The 21,630-nt window shown below is 36.3% G+C and overlaps 1 protein-coding gene across 1 annotated transcript in view; it reads right to left on the bottom strand.

Moving 5' to 3' along the window:
• Positions 1-2,078: 2,078 nt before the first annotated feature.
• LOC138715678 (neuroglobin-like) overlaps positions 2,079-21,630 on the bottom strand; it is a 229,920-nt gene continuing 210,368 nt past the window's right edge. Inside the window, exon 3 of the mRNA XM_069848746.1 lies at positions 2,079-2,586. Coding sequence (XP_069704847.1) covers positions 2,428-2,586 — 159 coding nt within the window. The 3' untranslated portion in view covers positions 2,079-2,427. The remainder of the gene's footprint in view (positions 2,587-21,630) is intronic.

The following is a 21,630-nucleotide window of genomic DNA, read 5'->3' as shown; positions in this document are numbered from 1 at the left end:
AACAGACTGGTTTATCCTACTTTATGAATTGAAGACATTATTACAAAAACAACCATTGCCAAAATTGCTATTTTTCAGGAGAACAATGAAAATAATTAGAACGACAGATGTCAGCTGTTTCCGTACAACTGGTGGCTATCCTTGTGGCTATTGCACCTGACATGTGTCATTTTTGGAGTCTATAAACATTTGAAATAGTAGCAAATGTGTCCTTAACTCGATTTCATTAAAAGTGACTAGGGCTGTTTTTGTAACAAAGACTTCAATTATTATTGTGTATGTTACTTATGTCTTTTCAAGGCCGACCATTTGCACTGACTTACTTAGCTGTATTTTCAGTTGGGATCACTGTGGTAGAATGAGTAGTGAGAATAATATAAGTATTTTATAAAAATACAATTTTTTAAAGTGATGAAAGTGTAGTGAATTTAAAAGTAAACTTATCTGATTCAAAGAAAGAAAGAAAGAAAGAAAAAAGGAACTGAGATATTTCGAAATAAGAGCAAAGTCTTTTTCTGCTCTTTATGACGAATAGTCTACTTCTATTTACCACAAAATTAAATTTAAAAATCTATTTACTGTCGGCGAGAAGATACAACATTCAGTACTGGTACCTTGAATATTGGCAAGGGAGATAGCAGTATTTGAAAAATAATTTTACATTCATTCGCTTCCATGTTATTCAGCACGGTTCAGGACGAGAGAAGTAGACCTATAGTAGAAGGATTCTGATTTGATATTCGGCATATTATTTATTAATTTATTCACCTATTTTCCTATTTACCTAGTTATTTACTTATGTATTTATTTACTTAATTACTCATGTATTATTCATTCATTGATGTATTGCACTCACTCACTCACTCACTCACTCACTCACTCACTCACTCACTCACTCACTCACTCACTCACTCACTCATACTGGCGGAGTTAAAGGCCATAGGGCCTTCTCTTACACTCCACCAAGTCACAGAATACACAAGCAGTGAAATTTAACAAAAAGTGAAAAGAACAAGAACATCTATAACATGGGTGTCCAAATGCCTATAGAACCAGGAGATATTGCACGTCAAGCATGCTCTGCTAAGGTCAGTAACTTTCCATATAAAATATTAAAAACGACGTTAAAGAATATGCGCTGCAGGTTGCTTACCCCAGGAGTTACCTCGTACAAGTTACAATTGAAAATCTATAATATAACCATAGAGAAATGTAGAGGTTCGCGAATGTTACGGTATCTGCGTTCGATATCGCTAATGCATTGTAACACATTTTATACTTTTAGATTCCAGAAAGAACTATCGCATTTAGTTGGCAATGCCACCTGGAGTTGATTGCAGACACCGTAGGTGAATTTTATCGATGACTAAGAGGTGTTACTTCGTATATATAAAAATGGTCATTTAGTTTAACTACACTATTGTTTAGATTAACTAAATTATTATTATTATTATTATTATTATTATTATTATTATTATTATTACTACTATTATTATTATTATTATTATTATTATTATTATTATTATTATTATTAGGCTGTCATTATGTTCACAATGTTCGACAGTTAACTAATATTTTGTCCTCGAGTGGGAGATCTTGCAAAGCAGAAAAATATTTAAGAAGTTTGTGCATGTCGAGAAAAATTAATTTTTAAAATAGTTGTTTGATTCACCTGCAAATTTACAGATACGAGGTATCACTTCTTAGCAATCGATTTAGTGGCCGCTTTGTGGATTTTGTTACTTCATGTAAAATTATTTTTTCTTCGTATGCATATCCAGCTTTACTTCTACCCCGGAAGGAAGCATACTTGTGATTTCTTCGTGCGAAAAGATATCGTCCTCGGCCAAGTCTGACTCAGCATTGATTGGGTCCACAAAAACATGGAGTGTACTTTTTCAATAATGATGACACACAATAAGGCAATGGCGATTTAAATATATGGTATATATACATGTACATATAATTAGTTGTTAAAGATGTCAGACGTTTAATATAGATGAAAACTGGTACTAAGTAAATTACGTTTGCAAGTAAAGACAGAATATAATATCTTTGTGTTACAAAACAGAATTTCAATCAAAGCTCAACGCACCATTTTTACTGATAAATAATACACTACTGCAGTAACAGTTTTTATGATCTAAAGAAAATGAAATTATTATCATACAATATATGCTGGTGAAATAGTTTTCATTTAAATCGTCTAACTACAAATTCAACTTCGTATAGCATCAAGGAATGAAGAAATTGCCTAGGTAAGAGGAGAGCTTGTGTTTTGAACCGAAGTGCGTGTCTGTCAAGTTCTAAAATGTCTTGCCGTCTGTTTCACTCTAAATGTTCCTCACTGTGAGAGCTCTGACCAGCATCTTGTAATGAGGGTTTCCTTTTCGAAATAGACCTGCGCAACTTCTTCATCCACTGTCCTCATTGCTGCGCTCTGATACGCTGTTCTTCATCTCCCATGGACATCTTCATCACGTACGCCATGTACTTGAACAGCTGCACCCAGGCTTCGTGAAGTTCTGGCGTCCAGCGGTTCTCCAGTGAGGGCTGAATAGCTTGAATGAACTGAGGTCCGATCAACTGCAACAAAACAGAAGTATCGTGCATGAGGGCACAAAATTTAATCAAATGCTTAACATATACCAGCTTTTCTCAAACTTTTTTGAAGTGCGGACCACTTTTTAAGTCAGAACAGTTTCGCGGACCACCTTATTCTTGTTTCCTTCGAAAGCAAATTTATCATTTTTGTAGCATATTTTAATAGCAGTATACTCATATTCTAAAATAGAATTAATTAATTAAAATTAATTTAATTCAATTAATTTTATATTAGTATTAAGTAATTAAGTTAATGTTAATAGAAGAAAATTAATTTATTTTTTTTAATAATTCAAGATATTAGAGTTTCGATAATCTTTAATTTATTAACTAAAAAAAATAAATAAATGTTGATACATTAATGAGATGGATGAGCCTGCCGATTCTTTCACATTTGTTCTATATTTGGACGTATGGTGGTAAGCTCAAGTCCGAGAACGTCACATACCTCAAGTCGATTTCGCTACTTTGTTTTTATTAGAGTTAGTGATGAAATCTCTTTTCCACACAGATACGTAGAAGCAAACTGAATTATAATCTCTAAAGCACCATTGTACAGTTCACTATACTTATTCTCTTTCCACTTGTGATGAAGTCCAGAAATTAACCATACCTTCTGCTTGGAATTTCATTTTAAGTCCGGTCTCATTCGAGAGTTCAATTAACTGTTCTGTTTCACTCAATGAAAGTTTGTTATTTTCAGTATCGCAATGAGAGAGATCACGAACCCATGAAAATTCGTCATATTTACTTGGAAAATAAGTTTAAAATTGTGACCTCATAGTTGTATTACCTACTGGTGTACGACGTACAGTACGTGACCATTTCAATGTGCGGACTGGGTGTCGGCAAAACTATTAAGAAAGTCACAAATACATGAAAAGGTTCGGTACTTTGGTCCTCTTATGAATTCGTGTGGCCCCTGGCTGGGTTACAGGCGCCAGATGTGCAGGGAAGAGATGGCGAGAAACACCACGTTCATAGTGCTTTCAATCCCTCTTTTGTTGTTGAGAGTAGAGTGGGAAATCGTTAGACAGGTAGGGTAATAAATGTCATGAGAGATAAAGTAAAAGGCGATTGCCATGTGTAATTTCCAAACTCTGAGATTTTCAGCTATAGTGTGATATGCAATTTGTTTGAATTTTATTTTTCTTCTGTCTTTTTTGAAGTACTACAAGGGTAGACTTCGAGGACCACTGGTGGTCCGCGGACCATAGTTTGAGAAACGCTGGCCTATACGAAAGTAGGTTAGGCTGGTGGATGATCTGTTTGGATATGTATGTCATTCTCTTAACTCTGACTAGCTCAATTTACTTGCTGCGTTTCAGTTGCAATAACTTTTTGCAAGAAAGTGATGTTTTCATTTTCTCGACGCTGATAAATGAATGTGATTGTATAGTCCCATCGCTCTAATTTCCGGCAGCCAATCACGTTGCAGGTCGGCTATATTTAAACGTATGCGTCTTGTGGTTTGTTGATGAAGACGTTATGCATTTCCTAAAGCTCGATTACTTAATATAATCGCCCATCATTTTGGCTCTTTCGTTGGCGTTCGCAGAAAACACACGAGGACTTTATTTGCCGCACAAATTTTTGCTGAATTACAGTGCGTTTGATTTATTATCATAGGAGCTACGACATGATAATGTTTAACGGTGCGGCAAATAGATTCCTCGTCTGGTAGCTCGGCAACGAAAGAACAAAAATGACGAACGATACTACCTACCTAGACTTCACTTCCTAAGACGTAAGCAAAGAGGAGGAGTCACGCCGGGAATAACAGCGTCGCAACTATCAGATTTGGGTGAAGTATTATTACATTATTTGAAGGTTAATGATATATTGTTGTACTTCAGGACTTAAATGAGACTTGTATTGCATTTTCAAGTGAGCTATCATCTCCGATAATAATAATAATAATAATAATAATAATAATAATAATAATAATAATAATAATAATAATAATAATAATAATAATAATTTAATGACATTTATTCTTTGAAGAGATGGAAAAATTTAAGTACCTTAGAGCAACAGTATCAAATATAAATGACACTCGGGAGGAATTAAACGCACAGCAAATATGGGAAATTCGTGTTATTGTTCGGTTCAATAGCTTTTGTCATTCAATCTCCTCTCAAAAAAGCTAAAAGTTAGAATGTATAAAACAGTTATATTACCGGTTGTTCTGTAAGGTTGTGAAACTTGGACTCTCAATTTGAGAAAGAACAGAGGTTAAGAGTATTTGAGAATAAGTTGCTTAGGAAATAATATTTGGGACTAAGAGGGATGAAGTTACAGGAGATTGGAGAAAGTTAACACAACGCAGAACTACACGCATTGGATTCTTCACCTGACATAATTAGGAACATTAAATTCAGACGTTCGACACAGGCAGGGCATGTGACACGTATAGATGAATCCAGAAATGCATATAGAGTGTTAGTTGGTAGTTCGGAGGGAAAAAGACCTTTCGGGAGGCCGAGAGGCAGATGGGAGGATAATACTGAAATGGGTTTGAAGGAGGTGGGATATGATGATGGAGACTGGATTAATCATGCTCAGGATAGGGACCCATGGCGGGCTTATGTGAGGGCGGCAATGAACCTCCGGGTTTCTTAAAAGCCATACGTAAGTAAATAATAATAATAATAATAATAATAATAATAATAATAATAATAATAATCCATGGCGCTACAGCCCTTTAAGTATCGAGACCGACTAGTCGGTTGCTTGCCTTTCGCACACGTGCCGAAGTAGAGGTGGACGATCATCCAACCAGGACGGAGGTATGGTGCGGTTAGCATGATGATCCTCTCAGCCGTTATAGCTGGTTGTCGTAACCGGGTTTCGCTAGCTATCGTAGCTTCCCAAATGTATCACGATGCTGGGTGGTCATCTGTCCCATACACTGGCAGAAATTTCATGAGAAAATTTTTCCCCCTAAGAGGACTGGGACCGGCGCGGAATCCGTAACGCAGGATTCCTTAGTAGTTTCATTGTCATTATGATTCCGATAAGTTGACTAGTTTATCATTTAATGGTATTTTCCGTCTATAACTTTTCAACAGTGAAAAATTTAGTTTAATACCTTATTTTCGGACGAACGTTTTCGCTCTCTGTATTATCATCAAATATTTACATAATTCAAGCCAATCACATAACTTTAAATTGTACGTAAAAGATAGCAAAATATGCAACTTTAATCTGAAATATGAACTGTCTAACAAGGTGAACATGAGTTTTAAAAACATAATATTGAAAAAAAATAATTGCAGACTTCTATAGAATAAGGGTGTAACAAAAAAACTGTAATACACGTTTAGGGGGAAGGAAAATAATTTCAGGGTCATATTTCATTAGGCCTATAGGTATTTACTAGCAGAACCATTTGACTAATTAAAGATAAAAATTTATTCAGCTATTGGATACAATAATTTATTGTTATAAACGAATGCTTCAAAATTCTTTTTTTCACCTAAGTCATATGTTTCATAAATTTGATGTTACATCCTTTTTCCTGCGAGATCTTCAATTATGTACCAATTAAATATAAAATATTAAAAAATACAATGTCTGAGAATAGGTACATGATCAAAATAATTAGTGTTGTCTGAAAAATGCTGAACATTGTCAGAAGATATAGACGTGACGGTTGTTAAAGTAGTCTTACGTGACGAATATCTCGTAAAGCGACTAACAATAATATACACATACATAGCGTCTAACCACCCATATTCACAAAAAAATTAGCATGTTCAATAACACTGAACAACAAAATTGACCTTGAACATTTTTTGCACAATATCTATGTCATTTATTATATACTGTATTTAGATGTGTTGAGTTCAGATATGTCCATAGTTTTTATGTAGCGCCCTCAGTTTTTTAGTACGAGGGTGGACCCAAAAGTAACCGAAAACTAACTGTTGCGCGCGCATGATTTGTAGTTACGAGTTGTGCTGTTAGGTGGTGTTAGTTTGGGGTCTCCCGCGACCGTTAGTGACCTGGCGTCAGTCTGAGTTAAGTGGTTTGTTTGTGGTGCTGTGTTGTTTGCGTTCCTGTTTCAACCGTTTGACGATTAGTGAGATGGCCGACCACAAGGAACAAAGAGTGTGTGTGAAATTTTGTTTTCTGTTAGGGAAAACTGCAGCCGAGACCGCTGGGATGCTTCGGCAAGCCTTTAATGATGATGCTTTGGGGAAATCACAGGTCTACGACTGGTTTTTCCCGTTTCAAATCTGGCAACATGTCAACTGAAGACATGCCACGCCCCGGGCTTCCTTCGGCAGGAAATCAAACGTGGAATCGATGAAGATCATCGAAAGAGCATTGACGAAGTTTCTGAGCAACGAACTTTTCATGGAGCACGGTCCAGCGAATTTTAACCGAAGATTTGCACATGAGACGAGTGTCGCTTGCTCACAGATGACCAAAGAGAAAACCGCGTGAGAGTTTGCCGTGACTTGAAGAATGAAGTGCAGAACGATCCAAATTTTCTTGAAAAAAATTGTGACTGGGGATGAGTCTTGGTGCTATGGGTACGATCCAGAATCAAAGTAAGCATCATGCCAATGGAAAACTCCAAATTCACCACGACCCAAGAAAGCACGTCAAATGCGATCCAATGTGAAAACAATGTTGATTTGTTTTTTTATGTGAATGGCATTGTCCACAACGAGTTCGTTCTGCCAGGACAAACAGTGAACCAACATTTCTATTTGGATATGTTACGAAGATTACGAGAGAGTGTGCGACGAAAACGACCCGAAATGTGAAGAGATGGGAACTGGTTGCTTCACCACGACAATGCTCCAGCCCACACACCTCTGATGGTCCGACAGTTTTTGACAAACAACAACATGGTGCTTGTGTCTCATCTATCCTACTCACCCATATGGCTCCGTCGGACTTTATTTTGTTTTCACGTATGAAGAAATGTCTGAAAGGAAAGCGATTCAGTTATGTAGATGACGTCAAAGAAAACACGCTAACGGCTTTGAACAATATCCTGCCTCAAGAGTTCCAGCACTGTTTTCAGCAGTGTCAAAAGCGTTGGGACAAGTGCATTAATGCACAATGGACAATACTTTGAAAGGGACTAAAGTACTGTGAATGTAGAGGTAAATAAGAATTAAAAACAAAACATTCCGGTTATTTTTGGGTCCCCCCTCGTAAATCACATTTTTTAAATATTTTTGAGAACAAGAAATAAAATTAAGTTACCATTATGTAGTAATATATTCATCACAATAAAAATATCTAATTTTGTTAAATTAATTAATTAACATACCTGAAAGTCAGGCGCGTTATCTCTGTGGTAGCGCATCTGTCTCCAGACTAGTCGGCCTAGGTTCGACTGGCTTGTGACTTTTATCAAGACCATTCATTAAACCATCAATGCCACAATAGTAACGTAGGGCATCCTTCATTTTGAAGTATTTAACCAGCTGCTCCTTTCGTTTTCGAAATACAGATATGCTTGTATCTCTGTGTAAGAAATTCCATTCTTTTAGGCTAAAATCTATAAGTCCTGCTTGTGCTTTTGAAAGATTTAAATCTCGGATCATAACTCTCTCTAAGTTACCTGATGACGCACATTCGGATCTGTACCTTGAAATTCAGAACCAGAGCTTGATGGAACTTGTTCTGAGTCATTACTTCTTTCAGTCTCGTCTTCTAGTGTCCAAGAGGAATAGGAATCGGTATCTCAATACTGTGACTAGCAGGTCTAATGGCTGATGGAATATTTTGTTATTCATTTCTACCTTTTCCTTAAGTCCCCATAATTTGGTCATACAAAAATAACAGTTATCAATATGGTTGATTGGTTCCCTCCATACCATCAGAATTCCGAAAGGCATAGAGGTTTTCGTTAGTTTTTAACCACCCCCCTTAGATTGCTAGCACAATTACCACAACACACATGAGGAGCCCACCTTCTATTTTGATCACCTGGTCTACAATCAAAATATAATTTGTAAACCTCTCTGTCTATTGGATTTAACTGTATATTCACCACACACATAGCAGAAATTGTCAGGATCATTAATACTCCTGCGCGACATATTTAACTCTCTGTTTTGTAGTACTTTAATTTAATAGATCAATATAAACACAAACATAATATATGCACTACACTACACACAAAGCTAAATGATAACTGTATATCAACCACACACTTCTTCACAGCAGTAAAACTTATAAATGACTGAGTCTGCTAACAAAGAGCTAAAGAAACTTCACTGGGGCGGTCTTGACCTTCAGACTGGTGCAATAAACAAGATAAGGAGTGAAGAATTTTTAATCAACAGTGGTGAAATGTATATCTCCGTTACACGCGTCATGTGTTTCCACAGAAGCCATGCTAATTATTGCGGGAACTTAGGGGAACATTTATAATTCAGTCACATTATATTTCTTATATCAAATAAAAAGTTTTTACCCTTAGCGTAAAAACATGTTGGAGTGGTTCACTTCGCCGCGCACCACGCCTTGCACCTCGCCGCGTGGCTATTAGGAAACAAACCAACATATAGTGGTCCAAAATCCATATTTAGGAGGACAAAAGTAGAAAACTGACATGTAAAAAAACGAAATAAAACTCTTAAATTATTTATCCTAACAACTGAGTAACACTGAATTGATAATCTTAATCAGCGGAGGTGGCTGCAGAGCGAGATAAGAAGACGGCAACATGCTACATTTCGCCACCCAGCATTCACTCAGCAAGTGCCGCGAGTCTGCCGTTTTCTTTGTGCAGTTGTAAGTGATCGATTCCATTCATATTTGCTATCAACATGTCAAGTAGTCAAGTAGTAACACTGTGTTAGGGCGGTGGTACGATCATCCACTCCTCCTCTTTATCTTTCTTATATTGGCTGCTTTCGCCAGGTGGACGGCACATTGAAAGGATTAGGTGTGCGCAGTGGAAGACTTTTAGGAATGAATAGTGTGAATTTGTAAAACAAATATAATTAACAATAATAAGTAACAATGTACATAAATGAAAAATGAAATAACAATAAACATGAAATAGATTAGTGAAAATAGGACAAACTAATCTGAAATGATATCCCCAGGATATGTAAATCATGTAAGTATCACAAGGCTGAGGCCAACACACTTATAAGTGATTAAACCATCTAATATGGCCGTCTCTCGACCATCAGTGACTAACCTATTAACCATATGTTCATGAACCACTCTCTCTCTCTCTCTCTCTCTCTCTATATATATATATATATATATATATATATATATATATATTTTAACTATCTGATTATGAATCTGAACACAACACCCAGCCAGCACATTAACTTAATACATGATCCATTCGACCGTAGATACCACTCAGTCTGACTAACCAAACTAAAAATACATGTACACTCAATAAGAGACAAACTCTACCCAGCATAAGGCATTACATGATAGATCACTATACATTACCCATTGCACATATTGCTCACATAAACTGTGCAAATAGCACTAACACAAATCTCTGCACTTTACAAAATGAATACCCAACGGAGAGAGAGAGGGATGGAGACAGATGCACGTAATAAGTAACGGACGATAATTCCAATTTCAAGGATCATTTAAATAGCAACTAAACTCGACGCACATGATAAGAGAATAACGGCGAAGGAAAGCAACAATCAAAATGGAGCAGGGAAAACACTAAAACCATATGTGAGACCGTAATCGCTGCCTTATCACTCTAACCGTCTCGGAACATGAACTCACATTTCAAATCATATCTCCTTACATAATTCCCCATACAATTTACCTCAAACACATATATCTCACAAATATGTTACTCGATGCAAATACTAAAACTTGCCCCCAAGACGTATCACTAGCAAGCGATATTTCAAACTACGATCCACTAAAATCCCAAACACACACGACGCAATATAACTACTCCACTGATCTATCTCCAGCACGTACAAAGCCCGAGTCACGTTGTCTATATCTGCCGCGTACCAAAATGCTAAGTCTTGTTAAAAGTTTCTGTCGCGTACGAGAGCTTGAATCTGAGCCAAGTGTTTCCGAATATCTCCCGCGTACGAGATCCTAAATCTTGTTAAGTGTATCTGCCGCGTACCGGAACCCAAGTGACGTTCCGTGTATCTCCGTTAAAACAGGTAAACTCTCTCCCCCTCTATCCTCGTGAGACGTAATGACCCGGCCAATAGGATTATTTGGAAAGAACAAATGAAGGGATTGATAGCGCTATCTATTCTGTGACGTCTGAGAGCGCTCTGACGGATGAAGTGACGTACTAGGTAAACGGCCGTGGTAGTAGGCACTGCTCAACTGTTTATGTTACATTTAATGTTATTATAGTATGTCAAATTAGCAAGAATGGACATGGGACAAAATATAAATGTAACCATTGAGTGCAGACTTGGCTAAGGTAGAGAAAAAACACCTTTTGTTCCGTCCCAAAATGATTTTCTTTTTTTCACTTCCCGAGTGTTTAACTCTATTTTAAATGAAGTCTTAATGTGAGCAGATTTACGGAAGTAACAAATCATGTGCACTATTCTTTCCGGGTGCAGTAGTGCAATTTATCTCGATTACAGTTATTTAAATATATGTGAACCAAATCTGCTTCCGAAGTACAATTCAGGGAATTCAAGGTGGCAGCTTGTTAATTATGTATCAAATAAGCTTCCCGAGTACCAAAAAGGTGCAATAGTACCTAAAAAGTTACATGTTAGATGTATGACACATGTGCAGAGGTGCACTCGTTATGAGTGCCGGAGAGAATTTTTCTCTGTTTCACTCATCCTTCATAATATGATGACGCAGAATTTCTGCACGGAAATATCATATGTTCTTCGGTACATCATAATAATATATGATATGCGAAAAATAATGACTTAGTGATTTAAGACGGCGCTTCCTCCGTGGGATCCCGGCCACTTAGTAACTCGTCATACATCTATGACGCAGTGCATGAGGGTAAGCCACTAGAGAGAACTCAAGAGGTGGAACTTAAACGGAGGGGATTGAGTCCGACATCGGGATGGGAATCCGGTGTGGATTAGTGGATAAAGCATCAGCACGTAGAGCTGAAAATGCGGGTTCAAATTCCGGTGCACTCTGTTCTTTGTTCCACTTATCCTTCATCAAACTTAGACATGTTACACTTTTCAAAATTCGCACATACCACACTTCATCGAGGAACAACCTGCTTCTATGGAAACTATTCGTACATGCCAACTATTTGAACCCTTCTATAGACAAGTTAGGTAATTTATTATAAAATTAATAGTTGCAAATTAGAATGGATATAAATTTAAAGTTTATTCCTGCCTCAAAAAGGGGTAACAAGCTTATTTATAAAGAATACATGTTCCTCAAACACAGATCCATGAAGTGTGATATTAAATGGAGATGTATGGACGGAAATCATACATACATACATACATACATACATACATACATAAATGTTCTGCCCAAGGGCAGGTCTTTCACTGCAAACCCAGTATTCTCCAATCATTCCTATTTTCTTCCTTCCTCTTAGTTTCCGCATATGATTCACATATCTTAATGCCATTTATATCTGATATCTTCTTCTGACCCGAACTCTTCTCCCGTTCATCATTCCTTCCAGTCCCTTCAGTAGGCAGTTTCTTCTCAGTCAGTGACCCAACCAATTCCTTTTTTACTTTCTGATCAAATTCAGCATCACTCTTCCCACACAACTTCATTTCTTATTTTGTATGTCCACTTAACACGCGCCATTCTCCATATTCACATTTCAAATGCTTCTATTCGCTTCTCTTCATTTCGTCGTAATGTCCATGGTTCTGCCCCATACAATTCTACACTCCACACAAAGCACTTCACTAGTCTCTTCCTCAGTTATTTTTTGGAAGTCCGCGAAGGTGCTCCTTTTTCTGTTAAAAGCTTCCTTTGTCATTGCTATCCTTCTTTTGACTTCCTATCTGCAGCTCATGTTACTACTTATAGTACATCCTAAGTATTTGAAGATGTTCACTTGCTCTACTGCCTCATTTAGAATTCGCAAGTTTACCTTCTTTATTTTTCTTCTGAGAACCATGGTCATCGTCTTGATTGCATTTATCTTCATCCTATGCTGCTCACAGCTGTCACATCCCTTAGTATGTTGTCTCTTCTGCTAATAACGACATATCATCAGCAAATGTCATGCATTTTATTTTACTTCCTCCTATTTTTACCCCTCCCATGTTCTGGAAACAATTCTTCACCAAATCCTCCAAGCACATGTTAAACAATGTAGATGATAAAGGACATTCTTGTCGTACTCCTCTTCCTATTTCAGTTCCTTCAGACATTTCTTCTCCTGTCCTGACATTGACTCGTTTCATATATAGGTTACTGAACAGCCTCCTGTCTTTCCAATCCGCACTTTTTTGTATAAGATGTCCACAAGTTTTTTTCCAATCCATTCTGTTAAACGCCTTTATATACTATATTCATTTATTTATTATATACACATTGATTTGTCCTATACTACTATATACACTTCTTTATTCTTCTCCAGGTATCTTTCGCCGATTGTTTAGTATTTAGTATTTATTTATTTAACCTGGTAGAGATAAGACCGTCAAGCCTTCTCTGCCCCTCTACCAGGGGATTACAACTATAACATGAACAATAAGATTACAATTAGTTACAAATGTTCGTAGCAGTCCAATTGCATCTCTCGTACCTTTTCCTCTTTTGAAGCCAAACTGCTCTTCTTCCAACTGTCCTTCCATCTTAGAATATAAACGCCTGTTTAATATTCGCAGGAGAATGTTCGTCGGGTGTGATATTAGACTGATAGTCCTGAACTACCCTCGCATTATTTTTCTTCGGTATTGGAAGCAACACTTTCTCCGTAAAATCTTCAGGCCATTCGCCTTTCTCATTTCGTTGCATAATGATTGAATTTCCTTCTTGTCTTCACCCAAGCATTCATTAACTCAATGGAGATTCCATCAACTCCTGTTGCTTTCCCATTCTCATAGTTCAACTTCTTCTCTTAAAATAGAAAATCCTTTTTCGTCTTCAGATACGGTTGCTTCATCTTCTATGGCTAAATTATCTGGACGATTCTGTTTCATATAACTCTTCTACATATTTCGTCCATGTGTTCAGTATTCCTTGTCTGTGTGTTATTTCATTTCTTATTAAATTTTTGTCTTCTATCAACCACATGGATTTCCCGTTCTTATTTGTGAAGTCCAAACATTTAACTTTGCGGTACATTAAATCATATTTTCCTCTTCTCTCTAAATCCTCTACTTCTTCACATTTCTCTTTCGTCCAGTCTTCCTTGGCCTTATCAGTTTCTCTTCTTGGTTCGTTGTTTAGTTTCCAATAGTTTCTTCTACGTTCTTCCGTGTTGACGTTTTACCATTTTCTTCTTTCCTCCATCTTCTCCAACATTTTCCTTGTGGCCCAAGGTTTCTTCGTTCTCACTCCTTCTCTGTATCCTATTGTTTCTTCTGCTGTTTTCTGTGTACAACTTTTTAGATGAGTCCAGTACTCATTACTATTCTCAGGTGTTGATTCTAATGTAGCGTCTTTATCTTGAAAATTTGTAACCTTGTACCGTTCTTCAGTTTTTCCATGTCAAATTTCATATTGTTTTTGAATGTCAATATACAAAAGATATACGGATGAAATTCATAAATGAAACGTTTCTACAAATGAATAAAGAAATAGTCATAAGAAAACTCATGAATAATAATAATAATAAAGAACATAAAGTACATAGCTTCCAGCTCGGTTGAACCTACATCTAGCATTGCGCAGAATGCGCTTGCAACTACATCCAGCGAGACTGCAATAAAGCTTCCTAAGAAGGAAACGTTAAATTAGACAAATTAAAGACAAATTAGAAGACTTAACTTGCTCTCTGAACCAAATTCCATAGAAGAAGTTCAAGATCTCCCTCAGAAGTATAAAGAAACCACGGATGGGGAACGATGGCTGCTTCACTTAAATGCACAGAGAGGTATCTTAATATGGTGCTCCGATAACCACATAGATATATTATATAGATCAAATTACTGGATCTGTGACGGAACGTTTAAAATTTAACCAAAATTAACACGGAATTATACAGTAGACACTACATGGTGCAAGGTTAATTTTTTTAATTGCTTTTACTTTGACGAAAAGACGGAATAAATATACGTATGGCGAAGTATTTCGTGTTATTAAGCAGAAGATTTCAGACGAGCTAGGAACAAATCTCCATCCTGAGTATATATTTCAACTGGCTTCAAATTTCTGCCATAGCAGCAGTGAATGACGGTTTGCCTAACTCGCAAATTCCTGGATGTCTAATCCATTTATCAGAGAGAATGTGGCGTAGGATGCAAGTTGAAGGTTTGATGACTCAGTTCATGGCCGAAGAAAATTTGAATTTAGGGCACAGTTTCATTCTATGGTTGCCTTAGCCTTCGTTCCTGGACAGCAAGTCCCTGAGTTGCTAGAGAAACTGAGAGAAGAAAATTCTGAAGACCTGCAAGTAATTTGTGATTTTCTTGAAGGGACCTATGTTCTTGGTAGACGTTACGGTAGGGGCCATAGAAGACCAATGTTCCCACCTAGCACTTGGAATTGCTACGACTACAACTTCCTCATATAACCAATACCAGTGAGGCCTGGCACAAAATAATAAACAGAATGGCTTACCTTCACTTTACATCTGGCACAACACTTGCAGAATGAGACTGCGGAGATCACTCGTGTATTGCAAGACTTGAAAGTGGCATTCACCCACGAAGAAAAAAAATACTCAGATCTCTGCAAAAGTATCGAAACGAGAACAGGATTATTCAGTACCTGCGGGCACTCGGCCACAATTTTGCTGGAGAATGCTAAACAACAGCATACAGTTTCATTTCCCCGTTACGTAGTATCCAATATTCCACATATTCTATACACACACTTATCTGTACCAATAATCAAATACTCTTCTCTATTCAAACCATCGATGTTATATTATTTTCACGACAGATGAAATGTACAACGTAGAATTTTCGCCCTTGTGACATGAAGTCTGCAATGACAAAACACCCATATAACGAAAAGTCTGAAATGACGAAAAATTTGTGACCGAAGTCCACATTTTGGCTGTGACAAAATGTTCGGTAATCTAAAATGAAAAAAAAAACTATGGAAATGTTTTGCGATACTATAAAATTAAAAACGAGTTAATGTGTTACGATAAGGGAGATGAAGGCAGGTTGGCTACAGAGGCACGTTGTCACACCAGTTTTACTTAGGTAGTTATGCGATAGATTGGAGCACCATGCAGACAATATGATCCCTGCTTTATAAAGCACGCTCCACGGAAGCGTCAGACGTTTGTGACAAGCAGTAGAAGAAGGAAGCCATAAAGTTGTTTTTGCAGCAAGATAAGTAAATTTTCACCATCTCGTGTTTATTTTTTTTACAGGGTACATATGTAATATTAGTTGAGCTTTAAATACATCGTTGGAAGGTACATTTGAATCATTTGTTTCAGAAACAGCACTTCTCCCTCCAGTAACATTTTTCAGGAAATTGAAAAAACGTTCTGTAAGGCATATTTTATTGTTCACACTTGTGATATTTTTTCATTTGATCATTTACTAAATACAAACATCCTGACATCTTGCTTATTTGATAGAGTTCAATACCCACATCTACAGAATTTGTTTAATTTGGTGGAGATGTGCTGTTTCTGAAACAAACAGTAGGAATAACAAGAACAACAAGTAGATTCTCAATGTTAATAATCTTAAATTAATGTAGAAATGCTAATATAAGTTAGAGAACATGTTTTAAACCCATTCATTCAAACTTCACAGCCTAACAATCACAACTTAAAATGCAGAAAATATTACTTGCAAAAAAAAAAAAAAAAAAAAAAAAAAAAAAAAAAGAAGTTCACTAAGTTTCTGTCAAACAGGACATTTTTAATTATTTCAATAATGAATTCATGATGGCATCAAAGCATACACACAACATTACTCTTCCTTAGTATGTTTTCTTGCATCACCATGATTAGTCATCAGCAGGGAAAGGATTTATATGTAAATACATATTTACTTATAAAGCTAATATAATTTATATTTTGCATTATCTTTATGTTTCACAATGTGTAGGGTTGAAAAATCCTACTTTTATTTTCCATATTTTTCCATATTTTAGAGTTTAGTACATATTTTCGTTAATTTCCATATATTTTCCATATTTCATATAAAACAGTCCATATTATATTAGGTTTAACAATAAAACAAAACAAAATTCCATTAACTTTTAAAAATACATTTCAACAATAGAGATTTAAACACATGTTCAGTAATCCCTTTAACATCAGAGTTATTTGAAAATTAGCAGTCCTATCAACAATGGGAAAGTAAGTTACAAAACTGTATTAATTTAATTTAAAATTTTTAACAGACTTCAGTTGTGCAGCTCAACAGTTAAATGCCAGTCAGAGTACACATAGGTTCAGGTTTGTAAATCATACTATAAAGACGGTAAATATGCCAAAAGTACGTCATTCAGTCAATTTAAAATCAAAACTAACAAGTTACATTTCAGAATTTAAAGAAGATGGTTTATCAACTGACAATAAAATATTATTTTGTAATTTGTGTCAGTGTGCAGTATCATCTACACAAAAGTTCCTGGTGCAACAACACATTACAACTAGTAAACATCAGGCCAACAAACAACTAAATTCCAAGCAGAGACAATTGTTTTTAACACAACCAACAACATCGAATGTAAGATCTGAGTTTAACATCGACCTGTGCCGTTCTCTCATCTCTGCTGATATTCCTCTCTACAAACTAAAGAATAAGGTCTTCAGGGAATTCCTTGAAAAATATACTCAACATACAATCCCGGATGAGTCAACACTTAGGAAGACGTATGCTCCATCCATCTACGATGAGACAATACAGAAGATAAGAGATGAAATTAAAGATAGTTCAATTTGGGTTTCCATTGATGAGACTCCCGACAAAGAAGGTAGACTTGTTGGTAATGTAGTTATCGGTTTGTTAAGTGAACAATATTCTGAACGAATTCTTTTACATTGTGATGTTCTAGAAAAGTGCAATAACAAAACTATAGTTAAACTGTTCAACGAAGCTATGGGTATCCTGTGGCCAAAGGGTATTATGTACGATAATGTGTTATTCTTTATTAGCGATGCTGCCCCTTATATGGTCAAAGCTGGACAAGCATTATCTGTTGTATATCCTAAATTGACTCATTTTACTTGTGTGGCGCATGCATTTCATCGTGTGGCAGAAGTGGTCAGAGACAATTTCCCTAAAGTAGATTTGTTGATTTCATCAGTGAAAAAAGTATTTCTCAAAGCTCCCAGTAGAGTTAACGTGTTGAAAGAAATGTACCCTGAAATTCCATTGCCACCAAAGCCAATTTTAACTAGATGGGGTACATGGCTAGAAGCAGTTGAATATTATGCCGAACATATAGACTCTATTAACAATGTTCTCCTTGCATTGGACTCTGAAGATGCAGTCTCAATTGATACTGCGAAAACAGTTACCTGTGACATAAGTGTGAAGAATGACTTAGCTCACATTCAGCATACATTTTCATGCATCATAAAAACGCTCAAAAGTCTCCAAAATAGGCACCTTTCACTATCTGAAAGTTTTGAAATTATAAATAGTACTGTGGAACAACTGAATCGTGGTAGAGGTAAAGTTGCAGATGCAGTAAGAGCTAAGGTGGACACTGTACTTTCAAAAAACCCTGGATATGAAGAACTACAAAAGGTTGTTGCTGTGATGAGTGGTGAATCAACAGTGAAGATTAACTTGGACTTATCCCCAGCAGACATTGTGAAATTGAATTATGTACCAGTTACTTCTTGTGACGTCGAACGCTCTTTTAGTCAGTATAAATCTATCCTCAGAGACAATAGAAGAAGATTCACTTTTCAGCACTTGAAAGAAATGTTTGTAACCTATTGTTATGGTAACAGACAATAAAAATTGTGTTTTGTTGAAACTACATTGGAAGATAAGGTACGTCCATTATATTTTTTGTTTAGTTTGATTAAAATGTACCAATATTTAACGTACATAGTCATTTTTTTTATAATTTTAAGTCCATATTTAATTCCATATTTTGGTAAAAATCCATATTTAATTCCATATTTTGGTAAAAATAACTACATATATATTTACATATTTCATATATTTTTAGTCCATATAAATCCGTTCCCTGGTCATCAGTTGATGTCGTTGGCCAAGTATATAGTTCATTATAAAAATCATGATATTCTGTTGGAATGTATGGTTCCAATTTCTTAATGTCTGACAATTTCTTTTCAATTAAAGCCACATAGCCATGTGGATAAGCAGGAACACTGGGCAGCATAGGAAGCACACTTCTAGAAAGGAACAACTTGAAAGTATGAACAGTCAGTCCATCAATAAAGTTCCTTCCTGAGATATGATCCACTTCATATTGGAACTCCATAAAGTCATTCACATGAAACGTTACTTTCTGATCTCTTTTCACTCCTCTTCCCATGGACTCAATGGACAGAACAGACTTCTTGAAATAGGTCTTCCACCAATGGTTAAAGTCCAAAATGTCTGCAGTTTGTACCATTTGAACAGAGAATCTGTTGTTCTTATTTGATGCAACTATTAACTCTATGTATTCTTTTATTGAATAGATTCTGTCTGATGTGCGAATCTTCCTCTTTATAACACCAAAATCTCGATCACAGGGCATGAAGAAATGCCCACGAATCGGAAAATAATGGTATATTTTTTTTAATCTGCCAGTAGTAACAAGAGTTTGGAGAAATCGAACAACTGTGTTATTCCTATTCTGACCTGGGCAGCTATCAGAGAAGATGTGTAGGTACTTTGTTGTGTTTGGTAACTCGTTGCTTATGTAATCTAAGATAAATGAACAGACTTCATCTGGACCTTTTTTAGCCAGTCCCTCGTGATAAATGTACAATTTTGCTGTGTTATCGCTCAAGTTACGTATATTAAATACATTAACATTAAGTTGCCTGAGATAGAATGCTTCCTGCACAGGTATCTCTGGCAGATGCAAATTCTGCATATAATCTATACATATTGAAGCAGTTTCATTGTCTTCTTTGCAGAGATTAGAACAATATTCCATTTTTTTTGGTGAACTTTTTGGCTCTTCTTTTATGGACAATAAACTCTGCTCCTGCTACACGTTTGGCGTTATCATTCAGCGATGTTCATCCTTACCGATAGTTGTTCGCATGTACAGCAGGTATCAATTTGTGGCCTCCCAAATGATAGACTGAATCGCTCCTTAAAAATTTTGCGGTATAACCAGTAGGATACCTGTTGGTCAGGATACTTCTCCATAAAGGAGGCATGCATTAATGTGATATTTAACCTCTCGCTCAAATATTCTATTTCTCTTGATGAGTAGTGAGATTTTTTGGTTGGATATGAGCGTATGTGATCTTCCACTAATATACACACTTCCCCAGAAGTTGCATTTCCAGAAGTGTTTTTACCCCTCAAATCCTTTGGAGATCTTCCAAGCAGTAACAAAGATGTTAGACGACGATTGCGACCCTTTGTCACACCATGCAAGTTTAGAAATGCTTTGGCACACACTTGTTGTCGTCCAAAACTACATGTCACAAAATACTTGAAATTACGCGAACGTGGCTTCTTTGGTTCATCTCCCTGCGGACGTCTCCTTTTAACTTGCACTACTTCCACTAATGCTTGTAAATACGAATCCTGTTCGTCTTTAGTTTCTTTGGCATAAAAGTTTGTAAATATTTCTTCTCGATCCCCCTCCAATAATCTTCCAAAGCACTTCAATTTACACCTGAAGGAAAGAGAGATTATGTTATGTGACGAAAAGTATAACAGGAGTAAATATGGATTTAACATATTATGAATCATGTTACATTGCAAAGTATGATTTTCATAACAACAGCAACGCTATTGAACAGGTAATCATTAATATTGTGGCATACTCACTTGCAATCATTTCCAATTTTCTTCTTTGCGACCACCTTAGAAGCATAGTTGATATGTTCTAACCCCTTTACTCTTCCTCTTTTCACATGTTCTCGTTTGTATTCAACACTGTTAAATCCTCTCTTTCGTTTTTTCACTACGGACAAAACAGCTCCCTCATCACTACCAGACGCCATGTTGGAATAGTACTATTGGAGGAAACTAGCAGCGCTCCTTGTGGAGAACAGAAACGGCACTTCTCCAGGATAAGTGTTGTTACTGCACAAAACGGAAACTTTCGACTAAGTTTGCAAGCAGCAGTTATGTGATGGAAGTGTTGTTTCTGCACAAAACTGTAGCATTTCAGTCGGTAATTGCGATTGTGCTAACAACTCATATACCGTCAAACAGTGGAGAAGTGTTGTTTCTGAAACAAACGATTCATTTAATTGGCTCTGTTTCGTGTTAATTTCATTTCGATCATTCATTACATTAATTCGTAATTTTTAATCCAAATCAAATATCTACACCAGAGGCAAGTTGGCACAGTTGTTAGGGGGCAAATTGGCACGGTGTTTAACCTACCCTGCTGTGTTACTTTAAATGATTATGTAAATTATACAATAGATAATTTACTTATTCACACAAATTGTTATTATATATTTCAATTTAATTGATTGTAAATATAAAAATGTATGTTTATTACAGTGAGTGAAAAAAGAGACTTAAAAAAACTGACAGAGCAACTGCGCTTACTGATATGACGTTACGAGCTGTCAGTGCTGTAAAGTTAGAAAATAGAATTGTGACCAATGTGTCAAGGATTTTAATATCTCATTCCAGATTCCCACTCGGTATTGTTGGTAAGCTACGGATGAGGACATAAGGGGAAAGTTGTCTACTGCGATATTTACTGACGCTCCAGTTAAGAAAACACTAGAGGAGAGAAATCCAAGAAGGATAATGAATTTGTTCAACAAAAATACAAGAGGAGACTTTAGTAGTGAGAAAAGGAATCTTAAGA

The sequence above is a fragment of the Periplaneta americana genome, chromosome 15 (assembly GCF_040183065.1).
Source record: "Periplaneta americana isolate PAMFEO1 chromosome 15, P.americana_PAMFEO1_priV1, whole genome shotgun sequence".
NCBI lineage: Eukaryota > Metazoa > Arthropoda > Insecta > Blattodea > Blattidae > Periplaneta > Periplaneta americana.
The sequence above is the reverse complement of the archived record's forward strand: the minus strand, read 5'-3'. Positions and strand labels throughout refer to the sequence as shown.